Source organism: Carettochelys insculpta, chromosome 12 (assembly GCF_033958435.1).
Source record: "Carettochelys insculpta isolate YL-2023 chromosome 12, ASM3395843v1, whole genome shotgun sequence".
In the NCBI taxonomy this organism is placed as follows: domain Eukaryota; kingdom Metazoa; phylum Chordata; order Testudines; family Carettochelyidae; genus Carettochelys; species Carettochelys insculpta.
The window spans coordinates 42,080,717-42,108,655 of record NC_134148.1 but is presented as its reverse complement, the minus strand read 5'-3'; the positions used below and the strand labels follow the sequence as shown (position 1 = coordinate 42,108,655).

Genomic DNA, 27,939 nt, shown 5'->3' with positions numbered 1-27,939 from the left:
GTAGTAAGCTAGTTTATCTGTGTTAACCGTAGTTTTCACTTCAGTCCTGATGATGTCAATTTACTCTAAATTAAGACATAAATTTCATGTTATGTGTATGTGAACCTGAAAGCATAACTGCTTAACTGCTAATGAAACATCTTACTGATAAACCATTGTTGATTAGAATTTGTTAAGTATTACCTCTTGGATATATTTGCAGGGGTTCTATTAACTGTCCATTTACTTGCTGTTCCATTACAGTGGTATAATACTGCAAAGAGATTACAGAGGAGATTATTCAATAAGGTATGAATAGTAGTAATAGTGCTATCAGTTTGTTGAACACACCTTATTTTTTACAGTTGAAAAATTTGGTGTTACGCATATCAGCTTTCAAAATACAGTTGTACTAGCCACACAACAAAACAACTATGAAGGAATGTTAAGCAAAAGATAATGATAACCAGTAATATATTGACTCCAGGGGAGCAGTCAACTACAGTACCATAAGCATCATAGATTCAGGCTTATTTGACATTCACCTTATTATGAAATGCAAAGAACCTTAACAAAATTCACAGAAGTAAATTAATTGGGAGTAGCCAAGAGAGGTTAAACACAGACAAAAGAAACCAAGAGATTCAAGTGGGAAAGATACCAACTACTACTACACCTGTGGGTAATAAAAGTCAACATTCAAAATTCAATAATTCAGAAATAGTCAGCGGGGATGAGAAACCTGGAAAGTAGTAATTCTGAAAGAGCTCAATGGATTAACAACTGAAATTTAGCCATGAATTGCCAATACAATATGACAGAAACAGTAAATGTGGCTTTGGGTTGCATATCCACAAGGTATCATGTCACACACATCAGAGCAACAGTATAGTCCCAGTAAGTGGGGTACCAGTACAATATAATATTCACAGATCTTAGTACTGCCTTACCAGAAAGACACTATCAAATTATAGTGACCACAGTCCATATTCATTAATAGCTGGCAAGCGTAGCTGAGAAAAACAATCTACCGTAGATACATAAATATATGTTTGAAGAAAAGATTACAACAAGGGGACATAATAGTCTGCAAATCTTTGAAAGGTGTGAACATTAAGTATGAAAAGAAAATAGCATGGGCTAAGAAGAGTTACTGAGTAATGGATGAAATGAGAAAAGGGCATATTTAGTCTGGAAATATCTACAGAAAAAATTTCCCCAGAGAAATGTGTGAAGCTCCATTACATGCGACATTGAAGAAAACCACTAGGCAGGATATCAGAACATGTACTATAGGAAACAGTGCTGCTATGGAAAGGAGACAGGCCTCAGTGGTTTTTGCCCTGCTTACAGTGCATCTCTGTTTAGGAAGTGTTGAGAATTCAAAGCACAATATGGAGCATGCTATTTAATTATCTTACAAACAAAAATGTTGACTGTGAATCAGATATTCAGCCCATGTAAATGAGCATAACACCATTGATTTTTAGGCTTATTTTCACCACCTGAAGATCTGACCCAAAGATAGTGTTTAAGACAAATATTTTATGTTGCTGTTACCTATACAGATGCTACTTAACCTAAATGAAGCATAGTGTATATCTGTCTGATGTCAAGTAGGAGTGTTCTTCATCACAGCATAAAACCAACTTTCTTTAATCTTGTTATGGAATGTTACAAAATTACATATACAAATGACAAAACTGCACAAACATAGTAAGCACAGACTGTAGGACAGGTTGTTAAGAGTGCTTTAGTGCACACTACATGAATCATACATGTATTCACAAAACAGAATTCCGGAAGCTTCATTTTCTAGCTTCGCTTTGTGTCGCAGATTCCTTTACAACTGATTACAAACTTGATACTGTTCTCAATGGGGCTCTGTGTAAACACAGAACCGGGATCCTATTTCAATATATTTCTAACCTGCTAAGAAAGAGAAGGCCTTCGCTATCACCACATTTCTCATATACAAAAACAGAAAGGAAGAACAGTCCTCCTGTAAAGTGTTAGTAGGGCAAAAAGCTACTGGGGATGTTGGGCTCTCGTTAGCTCCATCAATGGCATGTTTGAAAGGCTACCAGGGTCATGATTACTGCACCCTTCCCTTAAATAATCCCACTATACATGATCCCGCTGTACTTACATAGAATAAAGCTATTACTCACAAAAATATGCTATTTAAAAATGATCAATAGATTTTTGCGGAAGAAGGGGATCTATCCCTGTAGGCTTATTTTATATCATGGTGTAATAAATAACGAGTTGATCTCTTTGCCCAAAATCAGAAAAAATAAACAAAGAAGGCAGCAAGCATCTAATAGCTATTGGCTATAAAAGAATGCCCTGTTTTCTAGAATATCCAAAGCTGTAAAGAGAATGTGTTTCCTTACTGTTAGTGATGTGCCACGACCCCAAGACACATACATACAGTATAAGCAAATACTACATGCTCTCCGGAATAATAAACTAAAGCAACTGCTCAAGCGACTATGTTTCTTTAGAAAAAATAGTAATATGGGCCTCTCCATTACCCAGTGATGACAAGTAAATGAAATATCAATCATGTCAGCTGTCAACCTTTTGGGACAGCAATAACTGTTAACAAGTAGTCTGGAAAAATTCTCCCAAAATGATTTGTCTTCCACATACAAGTATTTCAGTTTCCATGGAAAATTAAGATGCCAGTGGCTATTTGGAACATTGTTCTAGTATTTTTAAATGGAAAATTTGCCAGTTATTGATCCAGAGCGTGTACCCCTTGCTTCCAGAAGGCTGCAAGCAACTTTCCAATCAGTGGCTGTCAAAAAAATTACTGCCTTTTTATACTGATACAAGACAACAGTGGCAGTGCAGCTCCACTGCTACTTAATGTCTTTCTTTAATTAACTGTTATGTATAATATGAAAATAATTTCAATTACCAGCTTACGGTATTTTCCATAAATATAATACAAAATCTCATTGTGTATTAAAAAGCAAATTAGTTAGAGCTGATTGAAAACTGTGTTGATGATCAGGTTCACAAACAAATAACCTCAAAGATAAAAGGTTTATAACAGATACAAAGCATCTTTTCCTACCACAAAACCTTGCATGCATGGACAGGACCTGTATTCTAATTTCCTCATTTAATTGTAATTATAAAAAAATTCACTTACTTTCCTATTGAAAAAACATTATTGCTTTGACATTAGCATCTTCCCAAACCCACAAACATTCACTATCAAGCCCAGCCACTACCATGAGTAGCTTGAATGTTAGCTTTGAATATATGCCATATAACAGGCTCACTCATTACAGGCCATTCTTCCATCATACAATTTACAGGAACTCTCACAGTCTCTGTATTGTAGTGCAGAACAAGACCCGTTGACAACAGGCCAGTAGATGCTATAGTCAATTGGAACATGGGGCTCTGAAGGCACAGAGGCCAAGGCAACCTTTTGCACACTGTGCCCTAAGGCCAGGCCTGTTTTAGGGTAGCTAAATCAGCCCCAGAGATAACGATGGCCAGCAGCGACTCTAACCATCATTTCTGGTTTTGTTTTTGAGAAGGTTTTTTTTTTCCCCCGCTTTGATTGCTTTTCTTTCACTGAATTATGTTTTGACAAAAAGCTAGAAAGCTGGGCAAAAAGATCATCCCCAAGTCTGATGGGAAGGCAGCTGGATGTCTACAGAGTTATAAAAACCTCATTTCCAGGAACAAAAACAAGTCATGTTATTGTCTCCAATATTTTCTTCAAGATTAGGGCAGATTCAGTCCCATTCTTGGTGACTAAAAAGCTCTAGGATTTTTTAAGCCACCAAACAATAGACAAGACTGCTAGAATGAGAAACCATCATGTGCATCATTGAACGAGCAAACTGATATAGAAGACCAGACATAAAAGGAGGTAGAGATGAAGTGGCTCAGACTGAAACAAGGTTATTTATAGGCATCCCATAAATCTTAAAGCGTATGGGAGGGCAGAAGAACTGAGCACTTACAATTGCTAACATGCTGAAATTTCAACAATAGGCCTGGATTCATGCCAAAAGAACAAGATTGCAAAGTAGCAATTTGTATACCTGTTATGGAAAAACAATCCAAGCATCTTTATCATATCATGTCAATAAACAGATTGCCAGGGGATCATCAATGAATACACTGGTTATAGACAGATTCCATGAGAAAGTCTCATTGTTGAGCCAGCAAAATAATAAAGAAAATACTATAGAGTCTAAAATTTTTATCCTACTGCATATTAAAATTCCTCTAATACCAGATTTGCAAGAAGATGGCTTCTTCAGAATGGAAAGGCAAGTGAGGGAAAGTTTGGGTAAAGGGTTAATTGATCATCTCCTTAGAAGATGTGAATCTTACAAGATAGCTGAATCAGCATCTTGAACCTGAAATTCCTTTACTTTCCTGGCTTATGTCATCAACATTAAGAATAACATCTCACAGTTAAACTGGAACGCATGGTATTTAGTAGCAGAAGGAATGCCTAACATGGAACACGCAGTAGAATTTCGAAGGCAGTAATCTCCTCAGATATCAAAAGACCATGGCCTAGCAAACAAATGCTTCTGCAAGTTACCAAAAGGAAGAACAAGGCAATGAATGCTTCTGTATGAAGTCTATAACCCACAGGGAGACAGGCACAAGAACATGACTTATGTTGACAAGCTCTACATCAGATGTTCTCACAGTCCTTAAATTGTAAATTCCTTAAATTATAATTAGAAATGATTGAAGAGATTTTCAAAAACTGTTATGAGCCAACAATTTTAGAGCAAGATTCCAAGGGAACACAATGAAGAAGACTGCATTCCAAAGGGTGACAAGTAAAAACTATTTTTCTAGTGCTGAAACCGTGCTGGCTTGCTGACTGCCTGTGACTATGGGAACTACATCCAGCTATCATCAATCTGACAATACTTGGAAACTCCAGTGTCATCAGCCATTCAGGATCAAAGCTACAATGCCAGTGCAACACCACCCATTCGAAAAGTTTCTTACTTCTAGGCTTTGTCTACACTAGCGAGTATTTTTGAAAAAGCTAAGGCTCTTTTGAAAAATCCCCTGGAGTGTTTACACATAAAATGCATTCTTCTGCTGTTAAATTGGAAAAATACAGCACTTTTTCCAGCAGCCCTCTTCCTCTCCCAGGGCCCTTTTCCAAAAGATTCTTTTGGAAAAAAACATATGTAGATGCCCCGGTAGGCCTTATTTTGAAAGGGCAGTCTTCATGGCACCTGATTTTTCAATCCCTGGCCCTTCCTTTCAAAAGAGTGGGGGGCTTTGTGGACACTCTCGAAAGAGCAGATGGATTTTTTCGATCTGCTTTTTTATGCATGGATGCGATCTTATGAAAGAGGTGTTTTCGGAAGAGCTCTTCCAGAAGAACTTCATTGAAGAACTGCTGTAGGGTAGACGTAGCCTTATTGTATTCAAACATCTTTAGATAAATTAGGATGAACAATGATTCTGCTACCCATTCATCACTCTGCGTGCAACTCCTAATGCTGTATTATATTCTTGCTGGCTTACATTCAGCAAGAAACACAGATAAAGAAAACACATCAGTGTTTTTGATCAATGATGAAAAGCTAAGTAGACAGGAAGCGAGATGTTCTTAAAGCTTCTTGGAGAATACTACAATTCAACAGTGGAAAAGGCCATTTTAAATCACAATGGCTATATCCAAAGAATGTTTTACATTGCTCTTCATTTAATTAGCAACATTCAGAATATGTAGCTTTGCAACACGTTTCCTTACAATAAAATAAATCATAACTTTAATAAAAAATTTACATCTGAGAAAAAACCATCGTTCCACTGGCATCCTAAAAGTAGGTTTAAAAAAACTACTATTAAAACAGAACGTTAACAGACATTCAGAAAACAGCTATCACAATAGCATTTGGCACATCATCTGACTGCAGAACTCCTTCAGTACAAGTTTCTGTGGCAACAAAATAATTACTTTTTTTACATGACAGTTTATTACAATTTATTTTCTATGTATTTCTATGTATTTTCTATGTATGCACACACAGAATGGGAAAGGACTGCCTAGGAATGAGTACAGCAGAAAGGGATCTAGGGGTTATAGTGGACCACAAGTTAAATATGAGTCAACAGTGTGATGCTGTTGCAAAAAAAGCAAACATGATTCTAGGATGCATTAACAGGTGTGTTGTGAACAAAACATGAGAAGTCATTCTCCCGCTCTACTCTGCACTGGTTAGGCCTCAGCTGGAGTATTGTGTCCAGTTCTGGGCACCGCAGTTCAGGAAGGATGTGGAGAAATTGGAGAGGGTCCAGAGGAGAGCAACGAGAATGATCAAAGGTCTAGAGAACGTGACCTATGAAGAAAGGCTGAAAGAATTGGGCTTGTTTAGTTTGGAAAAGAGAAGACTGAGGGGGGACATGATAGCAGTTTTCGGGTATTTAAAAGGGTGTCATAAGGCAGAGGGAGGGAACTTGTTCTTCCTTGTCTCTGAGGATAGAACAAGAGGCAATGGACTTAAATTGCAGCAGGGGAGGTTCAGGTTGGACATTAGGAAAAAGTTCCTAACTGTCAGGGTGATCAAACACTGGAACGAATTGCCAAGGGAGGTGGTAGAATGTCCATCACTGGAGCTATTTAAGAAGAGGTTAGATAGATGGCTTTCAGGGATGGTCTAGAAAGTGCTTGGTCCTGCCATGAGGGCAGGGGGCTGGACTCAATGGCCTCTCGAGGTCCCTTCCAGTCCTACTCTTCTATGATTCTATTTTGCTGTGGTTTTGTTCACTAAAAATACACAAAGTGAACAAAGAGTTCAAAAAACACAGAGTGGACCCATGGTAGCATAGTATCTTCTACACTTACCTGTATAATAATTTCTGTGACAGAACTGGTACACTGGATAGCCTTCATTTCACATTCAGCATATGGATATGCACCCTTAGAAGCCTAGGGTTGCCCAGAATTTGAACTACTGATAAGATTTCTATTATTTAAAAAAAAAAAGTTTTCCATTCTAATACATTTGTTTGATAAAAATGAACAATGGTTTTGAAACTTTGCCAGAAAACATCGAGATGTCAACAAGTAACAGGATATTTCTACCTTCATTTAAGCCTTTGAGGCTGACATTCTCAACTTTTGTTATACTTGTTTGGTCTAGGAAAAAAATGTACATGACCTTCTTAGCCATTAAATGCAAGTGTAAATATATCTGCTGTACTGCAGTTCTTCATTGATTTCAGTCAAAATACATATAAGCAATTGTTCTCTCTCTGTCCTCCCCAAACTGCTTGTTGTACACCTACAATAAGCTGACATCATACACACCTTAATATTGAGCTATGCCATTCAAAAGACAGCAGCAAAGAGAAAAGCAGTAAAGGAAATGAGAGATGAAGAGGGACTCCAGGTCATTTTACCCATAAGCACAATACTGAGCTGTTCTGTGAAAGATAAAAGTGAAATCATTCTGATTTTTTTTGTTTATGAAAAAGAAGGCACCTCTTTGCCACCAAGGAGTGTGTCACCATCTGCTAGCAACAAGTGATAAGGCAGATGATATTTCTCTCTTGCTCTTGCTATGACCAGATTCAATTGGGAGAATGCAGGATTGCAAAATGACTACTCTGGGGTTTACAGTGAAAAAGCAATAAACACTAGTTAAGAGATCCCTACTGTAGGGCATTAATCCAGATGGAACATATGGGCCAAAAGTGCTGATACAATCCATTCACTGTCCATATTAAAGAGCATTATGTGAGGTTCAGGGTGTGGCAGAGAGAGAGAGACCTGTGAGAAGATGTTCATTGAGAAGGGTGTTGTTATAGGCTATTGTGGCATCTTTTGACCTTTTGCATACTTTCTTACAGCTGAACTCACAATTAACGTAACCTGGGCTGCTCCATTACACTGTGAGGTATCCATAAATGTTGTCATATTATCTTAAAAGAGAAGTTCTCATTTTGTGGGTCAGGACCCTGTTTTAATGGAGGTCAGTAGGTTGGCGATTGATTTGCTGTGACCTGAGGTTGAAGCTGAAGCCCAAACCCTGCAGCCAGGGCCAAAATCCTACAGCTTCAGCCCTGAGTGGTGGAGGTCAATTTACGGGCTCTCATCCAGGAAAGCAGGGCTTGGACTCCAGCTTTGGCCCCTGCTTTGACCCCTCCCCTGTCTGGGGCAGTGGGGCATAGGGAGCTCAGGCTCTGATCCCCTCTCCCGGGGTTGTGTATTAACTTTTGTTGTCAGAAGGGCATTGCAGTGTAATAAAGTTGTAGAACACTGGTAGTAAAAAAATAATCCCCAAACCTGCAGTTGTCGTAACAATGAAACAATGTGCTATCGTGGAGCATACATGAGCATTTCTTTCACTTTATCAGAGAGACACAACGGCATTTTCAAATAATCAGGAAATTTGAAAAACAAAATGTCTAGATATGCTTATTTAGTCTATATTAAATTGTATGATGTGTGACCGCACATCAGAGACCAAACATGCAGTTTTTCAATTCAGCAGCATACATATCTGGTAAAAGTACTTTTAAAAGTACTTACCTACAAAAATTTTTCCATTGCATTTTTGTATCTAATTATTAACATGTCCTAGCCCCCGTAATTATATCAGGCATACGTATTTAGAACACTCATCAGCCAATCAGATTCTTCCTACAAAGCCAATCAAGCAGTACTTGCAATCCCCAGAAGTTCTGGGCAGGGAAGGTCTAAAGGATCAGGTCTTTAAAAACATTTTCCTTTTTAAATTTTTGCTACTCTATGCTCAGAAACAAGTAAAAACATCCAAACACTGCCTACCAGGTGCTGCCATTTTATTACCATGACTCCGCAGCTCTAGCTACACATACGCACATGCTATATGAAAATATGTGGATTCATGTGCACACATACACATGTGCAATGATTTAAAAACACAGCCAGTCACAAAATCCAGTCTGTGGAAACACATAGGTACCTTAAAACCTTCAGAAAAAATAATTTACTTAGCTCCTATCTATTGTATAGTAGCAACACAAAAGACATAGCACCTAGGCATGGTAGAAATAGTTTGCCTGCTAAAATAATCCTTGATGACAAAATAAAACTATGTATATTTTTGATGATCAAGTCCAAACTAAACTAAATTATTATATCCCACATGAAAGGCACTTGTTGTCAGAGGTCTCATACTTCAGTGGCGTATGGTAGTTAATTTTGCAACAAAGCTCACAAATGAAGAAATAAAATCTTTTGCCAAAAAGTGAATTTTAGCTCTTAAAAGATCCATAAAAATATTGGTTATTTTCTGTTCATCCATTTCATCTCAAAGTCTTAAATAGAAATTTTCACTAAAATTTTCGTGAAAGATACATGTAGATAAAAATGAGTTAAAATAATTCAGATTCAACAAGTTACCATTTTTGTTTTTAGTTTTTTTCTACATATTAAAAACAGAAATACATCTTTAAATCTTCTATGCACATTGAGCCTGCAGCTACAATGTAACTCTTATGTTAAGAGGGGTGAAACAGTCTCCAGATGAAAGTAGATTTTGAAAAAATTTTAGAGCCCAGGGGTTCATTTTTAATGAGCCGTTACTTTAAGTACTGCATAAAAAATACAAGAAATTGATAGTCCATTTAGCCTGCACTATACCTAATGCAAAAGTCATTAAGATGCATTATTCTTAATGTTCATCATATGATCTGTAAGTGTACAACTCTTTTGAAAACTGTCAAGCATTCCCACAACTCCAAGTGATTTTCAAACAACCAAAACAAAAACACTACCTCCACATAATGCAGGAATGTATTATGATCACTGTAGTTTGTTTTTAATACTTCAACACAAGCAAAACAATGGATAAGACAACAAGAAAATTGAAAAGCATGGAAAACATTCCCCACTTGTTACAAAATACCTACATAGGATAGCATGGCTTTCATTTCTTCATCACTTCTAACCGTAATCCGATCGCCGTCCTCATCTTCATCTGATAAAAAAGTATTACATTCATTAAGTGAAAAGCCATTTACAGGTCTGAATAAATCAATTATGCCTGCTTACCCGAACAACAGGATTTCTGCAAACAAATGAAAACACACAGAACGAATCCACCAATTATATAGAAAAAAAAACTGGAATCCTGAAAGGGTAGTTGACATCATCGACTAAGGTATATACATGTGATGTGGAAGAAATAAGTCAGGAAAAGAAGACCAACCAGCTGAAGGTCTTGAGAGGTAAGAGCGCTAAAGGAGGACAGAAGATCAGTCTCCAAATGCACATGCCAAAGCAATCCCAAAAGCACATAAGCAGGGGCTATGATTACATTTTAAAAGCAGGGACAAGAACGAAGCACTTGAAATTTTGCTCTCACAATTTAACAATGTTCCCTGTGGAATTCCAGTCTATGCACAGTATATTACTCCTTATGCAAAGCCATTAAGGCATTCTGGTGACACTGTAAACTCAGAGTGAAGACTGAGTGGTTCCTTAATGGGTCTACATCTCCCATGATGGAATTAAGTTTATTCCGTTTTTTTGAAAGAAAAAAAATATGAAAACTTGAACTGTCTTCTTATCACTAGAGCCTTCTGATTTTAAATTCTTCATTTCTTACAGGTATTTTTCCCTGTCTCATGCTGATCTGCCTCACTATGCTTACCCCTCCTGATATTTGTCTTACAGGAAATACAAGTTTCTACCCTACCAAAAACAACAGTAGTTTTACCCTTAAAAAATATTAAACCAGCAAACAGTCATTTGTTTGTATGCCCACAAATACACACATCAAATTAGACTAGTGTGCATGCATTTGTGTGGGAGGATTTAAGCACAATGTAACTGTGGGAGGAGAGTGTGAATGGTTCCTGAACAGTGCAATACAATCATACCTTTGTGACGAGAGCTACGGTACAGGCATGCATGCACGCACCTAGCACTGCATACCCTGTGACAGAAAAAAAGATGCTGCTATAGTACTGGAGGAAGAGAAAAGAAACAAGATTCAGAAGACATATGCAGAGCAAGGCATTTTAAAATGCACTTGAAACTCCTTAATCTGCGTGTGAGAGATCTGGGAACACCCCTGGTCTGGAACCCCCATGGCTGGTGCCCCAGTGCCAGCTCCCTGATGCGGGGAGAGGGAACCCTGAGTGTTGTGGGCCTGATACAGGCAAAATGCAGGCTGGAACCAGCCCGCAGCCTCTGGCAGGCAGGAGTAGGAGGAAGCAGCTGCATGGGCTGTGGCTCCCCCTCCCACCTCTCTCCTCCCCCGCCCCCCCAGCTGGAGAATGGTAGAGCAGCTCAGCACTTTCCCACGGCTACTCCCATGGGCTATGAATTGCAGCCAATGGGACCAGCAGGGAACACGGAGTCACATGTGCCCCCAGAAGTGGGGTATCAGATAAGTGCCTCACCCCAACCCCTCATGCACAGATCCTGCACTTCCACCCCCTCACAGACCCTCCCCACAGACTCTGCACCCCAACTCCCAGCATTCTGCTGTTTAAATACAGTGCATTAAGGATTTATCTTATGGCACATTATACGTGTACAGTGCTCCACAATGTTTGTACCGACAAAAGCTTTAGTAGCAGACTGTTTACCTTTCCTTATGGCAAACACCCATGGTATGGAAAATTCCACAATCCAGCACAGCCTATTTCCCAAGGTTGTCGGATTAAAGAGGTTCGAGTTTATATGTATTTTAAATCTAATATCGGAATAAAAAAGTTTTGTAAAGACATAAGACCAGATTGTAATTAACTATGTGGTGCTCAAAACACCCTTATGAGAGAAAATGCACAAGTGACCAGATAGCTCTATCAGAACTCCACTCTCAGTCTGTAGCAAAATATTATTTTTACCAATTTGCCTTTTTATTGATTTGTTTTCCATTTTTGCCTGCCCCGATCTAACATTCGTCCTTCTTTCTTTCTGAAGTTTGTGCAATTTGGACGCACTATTCCTTTAACATTTATGTTTCCCCAGATCTGAAGATTGGATTTTCCTCTGAGTACATCTACAGTATGACTCTGGGGCGTGATTTACCTGCTCATATGTATTTGAGTCAGTACAAGCTTAAATAGTAGTATAATCAGTACAGCTGCAGGTAGTGGCAGCAGAGGCATGGCTGAGCTCCACTGTACTGAGTATGTACAAGCGCACCAGAAACTAGTGGGTTTGTATCACGGTGATGCTGCTGTTTATACTCATGCTAGCTCAACGAGCACTAGCAAAGGATGTGTATTTGAGCAGGGGAGTCATGCGCCTAGCTCAGGGACCTCAAACTCACGGCTCGCAGGCCATTTATGGCCCAAGCAGATCCACAATCATCTAGACCATGCACCACTGCCAGCATGCAAGTCCCTGCAACCCAGAGGATTGTGTCCATACTCTTCCCCCCACATTGTACCCCTTCCTCTCAAGCCCCTTCCACCAGAGATCTGGATTCAGGGATTATTGAGGTGCCTAACATGGGGCAGCAGCAGGGGGCAGCCCCCTTCCGGCACTCTCTGTGGTGGTGGGAGCAGCAGGGAAGTGGAGTGATACAGCAGCCTATGCTCTGCTACACTGCCACCTCCCAGGCCAACCTGTTCACTCTATTCTGCACACACATCCACCAGGCCGTGGCATGGAGCTAAGAGACAGAAGCCACTCTAGCCAGCAGGAGCCCCTAGGGGGGTTTTAATCACTTGGGGAGCAGCAGGTGGAACTGGGGGATGCAAGCAATGCGATGAGACCGGGGGCAAGAGAACATACAGAAACCTCCTTCCAATCCTTGCTGGGGGCGGTGGTGTTTGCTCACTAGGCGGATTTGAGGACTTGCACTAAGGTAAATTGAGTTTGAGACCCCGACTTAGCTCATCACGTACTCAGAGCCTCAGACAGTGGTCCTTCTAAACTGATTTCTGCAAGACAGCGAAAATGTTATGCTCAAAAGTATGGCAGTACTAAATACATGTATATTTGTAGGCTGTGCTGAATCAATGACACATGCTTTTGAGGCTGGGATTTTCAAAGAGACCTAGGCACCCAATTCTTATTGGAACCTGATGAGATATGGCACCCGACTCTCTTAAGACTCTTTAAAAAACAAAATAAAATCACAGCCTTTGCACAGAATATGTGAATATTTCCCTGGGTGAAAATTAACATCTACTCATAATTACACTCATTAGTTCAGCAACAGATCTAAATTAGTTGGGCAAAGGAATGTGTCCATTCTTTTTTGAAAATCTACCAAAAAAACTCCAAAGTAGTAATAAAAAAAAAGAGCAAAAAGAGCTGTGAAGGAAATAAACAACAGTTTAGAAGTGTGTAACTGAAAATACTTAGAAAGCTAGAGGTTATAAATTGACAGGAGGAGAATCACAACAGACTGGAAAGATAGCTACAAATAGAGAAGTGGATGGCACAGTTAATTTCTGCAATAGTCTTTGAAGATATTTGGAAATTTAAGTGGTAAATTGTTGCAAGGTTGCTAAAAATGTTTTCTAGGACAGTGTTTCTTAAACTTTTTGAAACAATGGAACACCAAACAATAATATTTTTAATGGGAACACCTAGGAAAATATCCTGCAAAAAAAACCTCAGACATAAAAAATCCCACAAATATACAGCAAAAAAACCAGTAATTTAGTCAAGCATCATAGCAATGAAGAAGTAACTATGTATCTGGTTATCATAGTAAAATGGTTATTTATTGTAAAACTTTTAATTATTTTTCCAAATGCTTGCTGCTCACCTGGGAGTTGTTCACAGAACACCAATTTTCCGCAGATCATAGTTTAAGAAACACTGCTCTAGAGTTACCAACCAGTAGCAAGTCAAAGACTATGAGAAGCTTTGGAAGTGTTAATGACTTGAAACTGAAAGCTTCCTCGCCTGAAAGCACACAGGAAAGGGAAGAAAGGTTTGTAAAACTACAACTTTAGCTGAAAATAACGCTAATCTAGCATGAGTATGAGAAAACTGAAGAATACTGTAATTAGAATAGGGATTGCAATGGAAGTGCTGTAAGCAGAAAGGGGATCAAAAGCAAAAGGAGAAGAGGGAACAAAACATATTTAAAAGAGATAGAAAGGACAGAGTTGCTAAACAAGTCTGACTCAAGGGGAATTAAAAAAAACACCCTGAAGCTAGAAACACACAGGTTTGTTGGTGATGAACTCACACATCCCACTAGAAAAATATCCTCAAATATCCTGGGTGATATAGGATTCGATTCTAAATATATGGAAAAGGCTCCAGATAACTCAGATCTGTGAAAATGTCATTTGACTGCATGAAGATTACAGGAAAGACATACACATACTGATGAATGACAGCTGGTATTAAAAGTCAGCAAGTCTAAAGTAATCAATGCAATTTTTTAAATCAGATTCATCTGCCATCCTATCAAAAAAGTATAAGTGGGTATAGCCCCAAAACTAGCTATGGAGGATGCACTGATTCAGAGAGAAGAATTCCAAGCTTGTCTACTTGCCTAGAGCACAACAATGTGATTTTCCAGCACATTAAGGAAGCAAAAGTAGAACCAAAAAGCCTATGTATTGGCTGGATTTTGCTAATGTCACTTAAAATGGAGGAAAAAAATCCTAGCAAGATACCAAATAGAGTGCAGCAGATGGTAAACAAATATTATGAAGCAATCTTCACAAAATCTGCAGTGTGTCACAAATACACAAAATGGCAGAGTTTGGATAAAAGGATCATAACAGGCCATATGCTGTTAGTAATTTTATTTGTAGCAATGTGTAATACAATGGTGAAATCCACATAAAGGGCCAATGGTAGAAGACATGCAGCCCCAGGTAGAAGCTGCAACCAATGACACACTGTAGATAACAATAACTAAACAAACAGTAGAGGAGTCTAGTAGCTGGCAATTATCTGTGTCTGAGAAAGTAATCAAGCAGGTGAGAATGACACTTATGCCAGTAGAATCTAGGCATTTGAGATGGATAGAGTAACCAGGAAATCAAGCATCAACATACATAACATATTTTAGATGCCAGTTAAATAGCAGGGAAAATAGTTTTGTGCAGATGTAAATGACAGACTAGAGACAGGTACGGAAAGCACGGCAGCAGATGTTAGAAGACACAATGAAATAAGTGTTTCCTGGAAAGTTCTACACATGACATTAATATGGGCTATTGCTCTGATTTCAGGGCCTCTTATTGGTGCATGAAGTTGAAAAAAAGCTAACGCGATATGGGAAATAGGTAACAAAAATCAACACATCATAAAAAAAATGGTAAGGTCTGGAGCCTGGTTTTGCTCAGGTCCCTATAGCAAGTCCTAGTTTTTACAACAGGGCAGGGTGCACGTCCCAGATTCAGGGGAAATTACATTTACAAAGCAGTTCTTATCTACAGGATTTGGAAAGCACACATACAGGCAAAAAAGCAAAAAAAGCACTCTAAGACTCACAAAACAATTATTTCCTTAAATTTTCTATGCCTGTGATTATCCATCAAGCAAAAAACAGCCAAGTACTCTTATCTGTTATCACCTCCAGCATCAATATACCAAATACAGATTCATAAACCAGATGTGACATCCTAGGGCTCTTTTTGTAACCTCTTCCCTACGGGGAAAGGCCTTTCATGGAAAATTGGTGACTCCTTTCCTCTAGCACAGACTCTTGGCACCCATAATAGATATATTAGAAGGGAGCAGCATTTCTACTGCTACCCTATCTATTCTTAGGGTTTGTGTAGACTACGTGGAAGATCAACCCAGTCAGGGTGGATCTTCCAGAATTCAGTTTTGCATGCTTGGTAGAACTATCTGGGGTTGGCAGTCAACCCCTGTACTCCTCAATATCATGAGGAGTATGGGAAATTGAAGGGAGAGCTTCTCTCTCAATCTCCCTCTGTGAGGACAGCCAGGTAAGTTGATATTAACTATGCAATTGCTGTAGCTAGAACTGAGTATCTATAATCGACTAACCTACCTAGTGTAGACCAAGCCTCAAACAGGACACAGAGAATGCAAAATATTACAAAAAGACAGACAACAAGCAAGGGGGTACAAATCCCAAATCTGCATGAATGGAGAAAATGAGTAATATTGCTACAGACATCATTTAAAACTGGATGATGGACTATTTATAGAGCCCTGTGAATGTTTTATTTTTTGCAATGTTTCTTTGTTTTAAAAAAAATTCTTGCTATTACATTTTATCCATAAACATGTTTTTACTTCTTTTTACATTTACATTAATAAACCCCGGTTTATTTAGACTACATCATTTTCGTAGGCATTACTGCATTGTATTAAAAGCAACCACAGAACAGAACCCCTGCCAGTCCCTGTAAGGCTGAGCCTTGTTCCCTGGTCCAGGTTTTGCAACCTGGAGCATGAGATCTTAGCACTGCTCAAGTTTGGCTTGGCTACCTCTCCATCAATGTAACAAAGAAAAGAAAATGGAAAAATATCGATAAGTTGGCCAACATCTTCAACTTATAGAGGAAGGAAGAAAAAACTAAGGACGTGGCATGTCATGAGCATCCTTCTAATGGAAAGAAATTGCTACCTCCTCCCACAGGCTGGGAAGATACAGACTTCAGATTTCCATCATCACAGAAACCAATTAAAAACAAAACCCAGCCTCTCCCTGTAACTGGGGGGATATTTGGCCTTTGATACCTGTGCCCTAACCATCAAATCCAGCCTTTGGAAGGTGATCCTCCTAGATCCTAAGAAATAATTGCTCTCTAGGTGGTAGAGATGGTCACCCCATAACAATCCATGCACTGTACCTCACTGTCATGTTATTGCCACATGTGAGAAAAGAGATCAGCTCCCCATATAAGAGAATAAGGATAAGATTTCAGCAATCATTACTCTTTTACTGCCTCAGCAGCCTGCAGCAGATGTAGTATGCAGAGAGCTTTTTATCTAGTAAAAACCAGGGATTCATCCTCCACAGGGTCAGTTTCCACTGAATTAAAAAGGAAAGGTCCCAAACCTAGCCAAGCTGAGGTTTCAATGAAGCAATTGCTACGCTCCCATGCCTGATATTAGTCTATATTTTGTGGCATATTTCTTTGAAAAGCTGCACTGTGCAGCTCTTTCGTTTTTTAAACTGAGAATTAAATTTTCAAATTACAATCATAGATCTACAGGTACTTTATACTTTTCATTTAATTCAAGCCATATAATTGCTGTGAGGAGTAAGAGCATGAGAAGGTCACGTTGGTAATTAAAGCTATATTGTAGAGATATGCTCATTCAAGATGTAATTAAATAATAAAATATTACTTAGCTTAGTATCATCATTAAACTTGCATTAATGTATAAATATTTAACTATAACATACAATGAACATAAACATTATTTAAAAAACGACAGCTACGTAATGCGAGTGGAGGAGTCCACCCTAGACATACTGCAGACAGAAGTTAAATAAGCTGTACTTACATTCAAATGCTGTTGTTGTCGCATCAGGCAAAACCTGTCCAATGACGTCCTAAATAATGATACAAGACAGAATAAGCCATATTTCTGACAGAATAAGCACTCAGCACACATTAAACTTAACTGCTGCTCTATCACAGAGAAAAGAGATTCGAAACCCCTTGCCCCCAAATTTGTAGCATACACTTCAAAGCAGTTTCAATCAGGCTTTCCCCTCCTCCTCTCTATGTCACCTACAGGGCATAACTGTATTTAAATCACTTGATCATAACTTCAGAACAAATATTTCATTTTGCTTTTTCTTGCAATGTAAAGAGTTTATTTTGTCCTTAGGGTATGAAAAATGCATGTGGAACTCTTCGAGGCAAGTCATATAAATAGTAGTTTATAAATCATTTCTGCACTTGAAAAGGAGCGCTCTCTCTCTAGAGTCTTGCCACCCCAGACCATCCTAACTGTTGGGGTGGGAGTGGTCCAATACTTTATAACTTGTTCATCTTCCATTTTCTGATCCTTCTCCCCGCTGCACCAGGGGTCACTTCTGTGTCTCTCTCTGCACCCACCTGGATCAGAACAGAAGTGCTGGAATAACTCTTATTGGGATGGAGGATGCTGATGCTGAGAGCCATTGAACCAAACCATAACCCTGTATGTGATGAGAACTACTTCAAACCACTCAACACCAGCATCTACGGATTGAACAGCAACAGGGACAACAACTAAAGCCTTGTTGATTTCATGCTGTTACTGCACAGGAAAGCTTTAAAGAATAGGGATTCAGTTGAGATGCCTGTTGCAGGCTCATAAAGCTCTGGTTTCCATTTGGAAGATTCTCTCTGCAACCAAACGAGCTATAAAGTTTTTTGTATTATTTTAATTGAAGTCTAAATTCTGCATAAATACAAGTAGACTGATAGTTGGGCTGAAGTAATAAACACACTGGTTGTTCAGTAAGAATTGTAGACTCAGAGAACTAGAAGGGCTTTGACGAAGTATTTTCTATAGCACAGGTGAGCAAACTTTTTACCTTGGGCCCCAGATTTCACCCCTGAAATTAGCACCTCCCACAAACTGTCTATGGGAAGAGCTGCCCCGAAGAAGGCCACATCCCACCCCCACCCAGACCACCTACTCCAACCCTGCCCTCCTTTCAGAGCCCACACCCAATACCCGGCTCCTGCACTTCAAGCCCCGGTCCTGAACGTCCACCCAGAGCCAGCACCCGAAACCCCCTCCTGAACCCTAACATTCTGCCCCAGTTCAGAGCTGCCTCCAGCACCTATACTTCCTTCCAGAGCGTGCATCCCTTATCCCTCCTACGCCCCAACCCCTGACCCAGGCTCACCCTATGCTCCCTCCCACACTGCAAACCCCTCTGCCCCAGCCCAGAGCCCCTCCGAAACCCGAACCCCTGCACCTGTCCCTGGAAGGTGGGTGAGGGACTGCCTGTGATCGGGATGGGGTGAGGGAGAGAACAGAGCAGGGCCTCTAGGGTGGGACAGGACAGATTCAGCTTACCCTTAAATTCAAAAAGGGATCTTGGGCATGTGGAGACCACTGATCTGGACTATCCCTGACAGGTGTTTGTCTAATCTACTCTTAAAAATCTCCCTGTGCAATAAGGAAGTTTTTCCTAATATCAACCTGAACCTCCCTTGCTGCATTTTAAGTCCATTTCTTCCTGTCCTGTCCTTAGAGGTTAAATGTAAATATGTCACATCTTCAAACTGGGCAGCATATTTTTAGAAGTCTTTTTGTCTCTGCCTTAACTACTTCCACAACAATTTCCTATGGACAGAATCAAACTGTGCGCACCAGAAAGCCCAAAAATACAGAATTTCTGTGTACGTTACACATTTCTTCACCAAATGGCACATTTTAAGCCTACTATTTTAAACACATTTTCTAGGCAAAAGCTTTTGTTAAAGGTCGAAAAAGGAGAGACTCTTTTTACCCTGGGTGTACGAAAGTTACTCAAAATTCAGTGCCAGGTCAATTCATGCAGGCCTTCTAGTCACAATCTGTCATCATGCAACAGAGAGTCTGCAATATGTCACGTGGGGCATGACATAAATGCATACACACCATGACTTTTTCTTTCTGCTATGTGCTCTCTCATGTCATGCAACTTTTCACTGACAATGTTACAAAATGGTCAGGAATAAAGGACTAAAGCTATTTGTTTCAGGTAAATGTTATGTATCTTAGAGTGCTCAAAATTCCACATTACTGGATCCTCAGAAATCACTGTGCCGTTATTTTTTTATTTTATTCCTCTTTTTTCCCCCCTCTCTGAATAAAACAAAAAAATGACATGTGACGTGCAATAGTAAAATAGGATAATGAATACAATGTAAAAGCAGCAAGTAACAGAAAAGAGTTAACTGGGCCAAATTATACATACAGAACTATTTCCTGTTTTTTCATTTTACATGTGTTAAAATAAATTATATATTACTGTTTAAATGACAAAGGATATGCAACACAGATGACGACAATTCCCTGAAAACTTTGCACAGTCAAAAATCACAAAAAATTAGGCAACTCAAAGCTCAATGCAATGTTGAGAGAATTCTTTATGTTTATTTCTAGAGACCAGTGGATGTTCTACAGAACCCTGACGATATAATACCAGTCTGCAAGTGGTTACTGTACAAATCCAGTACAAAGAACTGCCGTCTTGTCTACACACAAAACTTGCACTGTTTTAACCAGAAATTGTTTTTTAAATTGAGATACTTAAGCCAGGCAAATCTCTGCACAGACACATTTCTACTGAGCCACTAAAAACTGTATTTAATTAAACAATCACAAGCTGTGGTCATATATGTGTGGAGAGGGTTATGAACTGTAAGGAAGGCCCATACCCAATGGCTCAATGAAGTGCAACTCCAAAAATAACCATTTACTATCAGCCTCTGGTTACTCCCCTGATTTATATTTTCACTTTAAAGTTCACATTTATGTTACATTACTATTTGAAAAAAAAAAAAAGTCCCTGAAAAATCCAAATCCATTAATTTACAGTCAGTAGGTGTCAAGCAGACCTTCCCATGTCTAGGAAGCAGTATGGCTGAAAGGGATCTAGGGGTTATAGTGGACCAGAAGTTAAATATGAGTCAACAGCATGATGCTGTTGCAAAAAAAGCAAACATGATTCTAGGATGTATTAAACAGATGTGTTGTGAACGAGACATGAGAAGTCATTCTTCCGCTCTACCCTGTGCTGGATAGGCCTCAGTTGGAGTATTGTGTCCAGTTCTGGGCACCGCATTTCAAGATTATGGGGGGATGCAATAATGGTTTTCAGGTATCTAAAAGGGTGTCATAAGGAACAGGGAGAAAACTTGTTCTTCTTGGACTCAGAGGATAGAACATGAAGCAATGGGCTTAAACTGCAGCAAGGTAGGATTAGGTTGGAGGAAAAAGTTCCTAATTGTCAGGGTGGTCAAACACTGGAATAAATTGCCTAGGGAGGTTGTGGAATCTCCATCTCTGGAGATATTTAAGAACAGGTTAGATAAATGTCTGTCAGGGATGGTCTAGACAGTACTTGGTCTTGCCATGAGGGCAGAGGGCTGGACTTGATGACTTCTCAAAGTCCCTTCCAGTCCTAGCATTCTATGATTCTATAAACCTGTCTCATAGGATACGTCCACCCAGCAGCCTAAACTCAAAATAAGTTATGCAATTTGCAAAATGTATATTGAATGTAGTTCAAAACAGACTATTTGGGCATTTGGCACTATCTAAACAGCACTAAATGTTGAGATACTGCACTATTTCAAGGCATCCCTTACTCCTCCTGCAACAAGGAATAGGGGGATGCCAAAACAGCACATCAGTGGTTTCAAAAACTATTTCGAAATGAGGGGTGCATGTTAAAGGCACAGAGAAGCTATTTCAGGATACCTTTGATATCTCGAAACAGCTCTGCTGTGAAGACGTAGTCATAGTGAATTACTGGTAAGGTATCTTTACTGTCCTCTGTGTCCCACCTTGCTACTAAGTGAATGAACCTAATGAAACACTGAAATTTAAAACATGCAAAATTTTGACCTTGGGTTAAGAACATAACCTTTTCACCGTTACAATCTAACATTGTGGAACTTTCCCATTGATCCAAAATCACAATATCCTAATTTTCAGCAGGCAACCAACAGTGATATAATGAAGGATTACCACAGTTCACACACAATAAAATCCTGTAACTCTCACAGACCAATGTTCAAGCAACCAGTGTACAGAGCAACTGGTGTTTTGTCCAATAAAATGTAAGGCCACTAATTACAAGGAGAAAAAAAAATGAGATATTGGCAGACTAAACAAGAAATCTGTCAAAACTCTTCTGAGGAGGACTGCAAAACTATTTACACCTGTAAGGACTGAAAACTGAACATTAAAACCTATTGCTGTAGAAGGGTTTGCATGACTGTTAAGATATCCTGGGCCTCATTCTCCTCACATTTAAACAACTTTTACACCAGTGTAATTAACATCAATGTAAGAGAGAAAATAAGACTTAGTTCCTCAAGGTGTCCAGACTCCATGGCGACAGGCACAGAATAATGAAAAGCAACAACAACAACCACCACCAGAGCATTGTAACCCACTTAGCAGTGAAAAAACTTTAAACAAATTTGTTTACTTTTAACTTCAAAGACTGCAAACCTGATATAGACAGAAATTCATTAGAAGTGGAGTTCTAAACGGTAGCCCTTCAGTCCCAATTCAGCAAGATACTTAAGTATGAGTAGGGCCCTACCAAATTCAGGGTCCATTATAGCCAATTTCATGGCCCCAGGATCTGAAAATTGGTAAAATTTACATTTGCAGCTCTTTAAACCTGAAATTTCACAACGTTGTAACTGCAGGATCCTGACCCAAAAGGAGATGGGGTGTGGGAAATCACAAACCTGCAGTGGGGGGGCGGGGGTCACGGGATTGCCACCTCACTGCTGTGATTTCTTCAGAGCTGGACTCTGAAGGCAGCAATCACAGGAGGCACCAAGAGGCAGAAGTGGGTCTGATCTCACCTGTGCTCCTAGATACTGGCCCTGGCCAGCTTGGGAAGGACAATACTTGTTCTCCCTCTGCACAGCTGCAGAAAGCCCTACACCACACTCAGCTACTGCTTAGTCTCAGACAGCATCCTGCAGCTGGGAGAAGCAACTGCTTGTGGGTCTGTCTGGTCTCACGTCACCCCTGCCAGCTATGCAGGAGATGGATAAGTCCTGTCTCTTCATGGACCAGTCAGAGCTAGGAATCCCTTTTTGCTGGGGCACTCCCAGAAGCACAGGGAAGACATGATCCAGCTCCACAAGTCTAATGCAGCTGTAAGAGACTCAGGCTGCTACCCAGCCCCAAAGATCATCCCACTGCAGGGGAAAGCACCCAGAGATGGGTTCTGGTCTTGTCCCCTCCCCTCACGCTGCCAGACAGTTTGCAGGGGGGACAAGTCCTGTCTTTCCCCTGCCCAGATGCAGCTAGGAAGCCCCCTTTGATGTGTCACCCCTAGGAACAAAGCAACATTAGATTTCATAGGAAAGGCTTATTTCACTGATTCAGTTTTCACACCAATTAAATTGGTAGGGCCCTAGGTATGAGTCTAATTTTCAACATGTGAGTAGTCCCAGTTCCGTGGGATGACTTAAGTACTGAAAGACAGGCAGCTACTTAAGTACCATTTTGAATGTAGGCCCAAAGGATTAATAGTCTAAGCAAACATATCTGTACCAATCATCTAATTATCAGTGCAGGAATACAACAACTGAACATTGAATTTAATGAGGATATTAAGTAATGTTTGGTACATCACACTCGGTATAGGGACTCAGATTTTTGAAGATATTAAGTTATTGCTGAGCTCTGCACTGCATAAATGCCAAAATGATTTAAGAGCTTAAATCTCATTTTTAAATAGGGATTTAGGCATTAAGAAGCTAGCTTTGTATTTCTAGGTGCAGTCTGTTTGTATCACAGCCAGCACATTCATGATGCACACTAAATTAATAGTTTTCAGATTTTATAGTGGGGGGGTGCTGAGACTACACATTTGCAGCACCGTCTCAGAAAGCGTCCCTATAAATGTTGTTATTACTACTCCTAAATGTGTGTACCACACCACTTAATTGCAGTTCATTGGGGGCTTGTTTATGAGTAAAAGTTGTACCACTTTAACCATAACGATACAGTTAAAGCAATACACCTTCTGCAGCGTTGATATAAGTACATAAGAACATAAGAATGGCCATACTGGGTCAGACCAAAGGTCCATCCAGCCCAGCATCCCATCTGCTGACGGTGGCCAATGCCAGGTGCCCCAGAGAAGGAGAACAGAAGACAATGATCAAGTGATTTATCTCCTGCCATCCATCTCCTGCCCTTGTTCTGAAGGCTAGGGCACCATACTTTATCCCTGGCTAATAGCCATTTATGGACCTAACCTGCAAAAATTTATCAAGCTCTTTTTTAAACCCTAATAGAGTCCTGGCCTTCACAGCCTCCTCGGGCAAGGAGTTCCACAGGTTGACTGTGCGCTGTGTGAAGAAAAATTTCCTTTTATTAGTTTTGAACCTACTACCCATCAATTTCATTTGGTGTCCCCTAGTTCTTGTATTATGGGAAAAGGTAAATAATTTTTCTATATTCACTTTCTCCACACCATTCATGATTTTATATACCTCTATCATATCGCCCCTCAATCGCCTCTTTTCCAAACTGAAAAGTCCCAGTCTCTCTAGCCTCTCCCCATATGGGACCCGTTCCAAGCCCCTAATCATCTTAGTTGCCCTTTTCTGAACCTTTTCTAATGCCAATATATCTTTTTTGAGGTGAGGAGACCACATCTGCACGCAGTACTCAAGATGTGGGCGTACCATAGTTTTATATAGGGGAAGTATGATATCTTTTGTCTTATTATCAATCCCTTTTTCAATAATTCCTAACATCCTATTTGCCTTACTAACTGCCACTGCACACTGCGTGGATGTCTTCAGAGAACTATCCACTATAACTCCAAGATCCCTTTCCTGATCTGTCGTAGCTAACTGTATATAAGCATACTGTTATAAAAGCGCTTACATGACTTATTCCAGTATGGCCAGGTGCATAAATGATACTGATATAACATATCCTTATACAAATATCCACTCCAGGGTTTTTTCTGGTAGAACTATTTTGGTTTAAAAAAACATACCCCTAAAAAGTTATATCTGTATTGACAAATATATGTTCACTACCATATAAATATATAGATTGTACATATCATATACACATATTAATATCCATTAAGCACAATCATCCATAAGCACAAATACTGTAACAGTGACACTACCTAAATTGCCATGCACCATAATTCTAGTCATGCTAAATACCCCATGACACCTTGCCTTCACCGAAGTAAGTATATGGCATAAGCAGACATGAAACTTATCAAAATGAAAATACATTCATTCTATGTCTTAGTACAAGGCAGAGAAATGCCTTAATGGACCAATTCCTGAAATACTAGTATACAAAACAAAAATAAGGGTCAAAACAAAAAAGCAGTAAAGTGCCACTTTAAAGACTAACAAAATAATTTATTAAGTGAGCTTTTGTGGGACAGACCCACTTCTTCAGACCATAGCCATACAACAGAACAAGAAATTAGGGAACTGGAACAAACTGACAGGCTGAATTTTAGTAGTGTGTAAAGAAACATGTGACTTGTAAAATATAAATAGTGAACGGCTTGGTCATGTGAGAAGAATGGGTGATGAAGGTCTTCCCAAAGAAATCCTGCTTGGCGAACTGTCACATGGGTTGAGAACAAGAGGGAGACCCAAGTTAAAAATTCAAGGATACATGCAAAAATGCCATGAAAAAAATCAACATCGATCCAAAATCCTGGGAATCTACATCACCAGATCGAAATAAGTGGTGACGACTGCTATGACAGGGCACATCATCTTTTGATAGTATATGTGCAAGCCATGTAAAAGAACTTTGTTTTAGAAGGAAAAGCTCTCAGACTCAAGAATTCGGAAACAGACTGATATGCGGTTATTGCAATCGACTGTACAAATCCAGTATTGGATGGATAAGCCATGAGAGAAGCTGCAATTCATACCCTGCCCATAGATCTTCACCATCACTAACCACCATCTCTCAGACAAAAAGGGGCCATCTATAATCTGCATACGGTGAATGTAACATTGTTGCACGGGAACGCTCTTTGGAGACTATCATATAGAAACTTTCCTGTGCCATATAAATAAATCTGCCAGAAACTGGTTATTTGGTCTCCTGAGTATTTTTCATACAAAAACACCAAACCAAAGTGTGATCAAGCAATTGAATATACCATTTATCAACAACAGTAAAACTTCAAAGTACAGACCAGGCCTCAGAAAGCCCCACCCTTGAAAAGACCCCTCCCTCCCCGTTTGGCTTCAGCAGCACGTCTGTCTAGAATAGATGACGGTGTCCAAACAGTTCCAAAGCAGTAGCCACTATAGCTACTGCTTCAGAACTGGCCAGCCACCACAGAAACAGAGGAACAGGGGATGAAAGACTATAGATTATATCACGACTGCTATAGTGAACTAGCCAAATTAATCTGAAAATACACTTATTGTTCAAGCCAACTAGCCACATGTTTAGAAACTGGCTTACATTACAGCAATTTGATTGAAGAGACATGTAGAATTACTGTAAATACTGCTGGATGCAGTTTTGTAACTGTGTCCCTTCCAGACTCCAGTATATTAGAGGGACAAGGTGAGTGAAATACTGTAAATACCGTCTATTTTATTTCCATTTGTCACATCCTGCTTGTCCCACTTAATGCAGCTTCCAGGTCACTATTCCTCCAATTGAGAGATAAAATCCCTTTAGATTAACAAAGAATCTTTTAGCTACTGCACCCAAACTTGTCACCCTAATTTTCCTACACATAATTTTCATATACTGGGGTGGTGGGGAGGGTTAGCCACAGTACAGCCCTGCTTGCTGATGCTAAGGGTTTTTACATTTTAGTGCAGTGGTTTTCAACCTTATTTCACTTGCTGCTCACTAAAAAATTTCTAATAGAGCTGCAGATCAATTTGGAAATCTTAAACATTGTCTGTGGACCCCCCCCCAGAGATGGGGAGACAACAGGTTGAAAATCACTACTTTGGTGCCTTGGAAGAAGAGAAAGACAGGTACAACTGCAGATCCCATTTCCACCAGAGTACCCCCACGAGAGATGGGGAAGCCTAGCACCTTGGTCCAGAACCCTGGGGGGGGGGGGGCGGGGAAAGACGGACACCCCAAGGGAGGGGAAAGAAGAAGTCAGGTACGCCGAGGGGGAGGATAAAATAAGTGCAAGTCGGGCACCCCAGGGCAGGGGACCTGGAATTATTTTTATAATAGGAATGCAGAGAGCCATTGAACCAAATGGTAAATCCTGTTTACCACAGAAACCACTTCAAGCCAGGGGGTGCTACAGCACCCACACCCCTGAACGCCTAGGACCAGCACCTAGGATCCAGCAGAAAGGAAAGTGGAAGCCAGGCAACAGGAGTGGGGTGGGGAAAGATGAGAGCCAGGCACCCTGGAGACAGGGATAGCCAGGAACGGGGGGCGGGGGCAAGATGGGAGCTGGGCGGCCGGGGGGGAGATGGGAGAAGGATGAGGTGGGCGCCCCAGGGAGGATATGGGGGGTTAGGCACCCCTGGGAGGAGGAAGAAGGAAGCCGGACACCCCCGGGGGTCGGAAAGCTGCGCGCCCCAGGGGGCAGTTGGAAAGGACAAGGTAAGCCACGCGTGCCAGGGGCAACTGGGACGGGGAGGGACAGGAGAGCCGGGCACCCCGGGGAGCCGGACACAGTTGGGAGGGGGAGGGGGCCGGGCACCCCGGGGTGAGTGGGGGCCACTCACCAGCACGTCCCTGAAGAGCAGCTGCGGCACGGTGTGGACGGTCCAGTCCACGGCGCCGCCGTCCGGGATGGTGATGCGGATGACGAGCGGCGGGGTCTCCATGGCGCGGGGCGGGCCGCCGCCGGGTACGAGCATCCCCCCAAGGCGGCTCACATGCCGGGCCCCGCGCCCGGCCCGCAGCAGCGCTCGCCGGGAGTCCCGCCGGGGTCCAGGCGCCGCGGGCACAGCCGCCTCCTCCCCTCCCCGAGTGGTGGCCCGGCCTGCCCCGGAACCACACCGCGGGAGCCGGAAAGGCGGGAGGAGGGGCGGCCCGGCCCACGGCACAGCTCCAGCCGGCCTGCGAGAGCGGAGATCCCGCCCCGCCCCCAGTGCTCCCCTCCCCCTTGGCCCCTGGGCTCCCCAGCCCCCCCGGTTCTCCGCAGAGCCCGATCCCGTCCCCCGGACAGCTCAGCATCCCAAAGGCCGCCCGTGTTGCGGAGTCCGCCCAGCCCAGAGACTCCTCCCGCCATGCGGTGTGGTCCCCTGCCGCCGGGCCCGGCGCCCCAGCCCACCCACTGCTGGTGTCGCGTGTTGGGCAGCGTCCTCCCTCCCGGCCCCACAAGGGAGAGGCCTCGATGGTGGCCCCTCAGA

The 27,939-nt window shown here is 41.0% G+C and overlaps 1 protein-coding gene across 2 annotated transcripts in view; it reads right to left on the bottom strand.

Moving 5' to 3' along the window:
* The window catches only part of MAP2K5 (mitogen-activated protein kinase kinase 5), a 205,271-nt gene extending 177,714 nt beyond the window's left edge, over window positions 1-27,557 (bottom strand). For both annotated transcript variants that reach the window (XM_075007039.1, XM_075007040.1), the window contains exons 1-4: window positions 27,310-27,557; window positions 17,408-17,456; window positions 9,895-9,962; window positions 184-253 (exon numbers count right to left, since the gene is read on the bottom strand). In XM_075007039.1, coding sequence (XP_074863140.1) covers window positions 184-253; window positions 9,895-9,962; window positions 17,408-17,456; window positions 27,310-27,444 — 322 coding nt within the window. In that variant the 5' untranslated portion in view covers window positions 27,445-27,557. The remainder of the gene's footprint in view (window positions 1-183; window positions 254-9,894; window positions 9,963-17,407; window positions 17,457-27,309) is intronic.
* Between the last annotated feature and the right edge of the window lie 382 nt (window positions 27,558-27,939).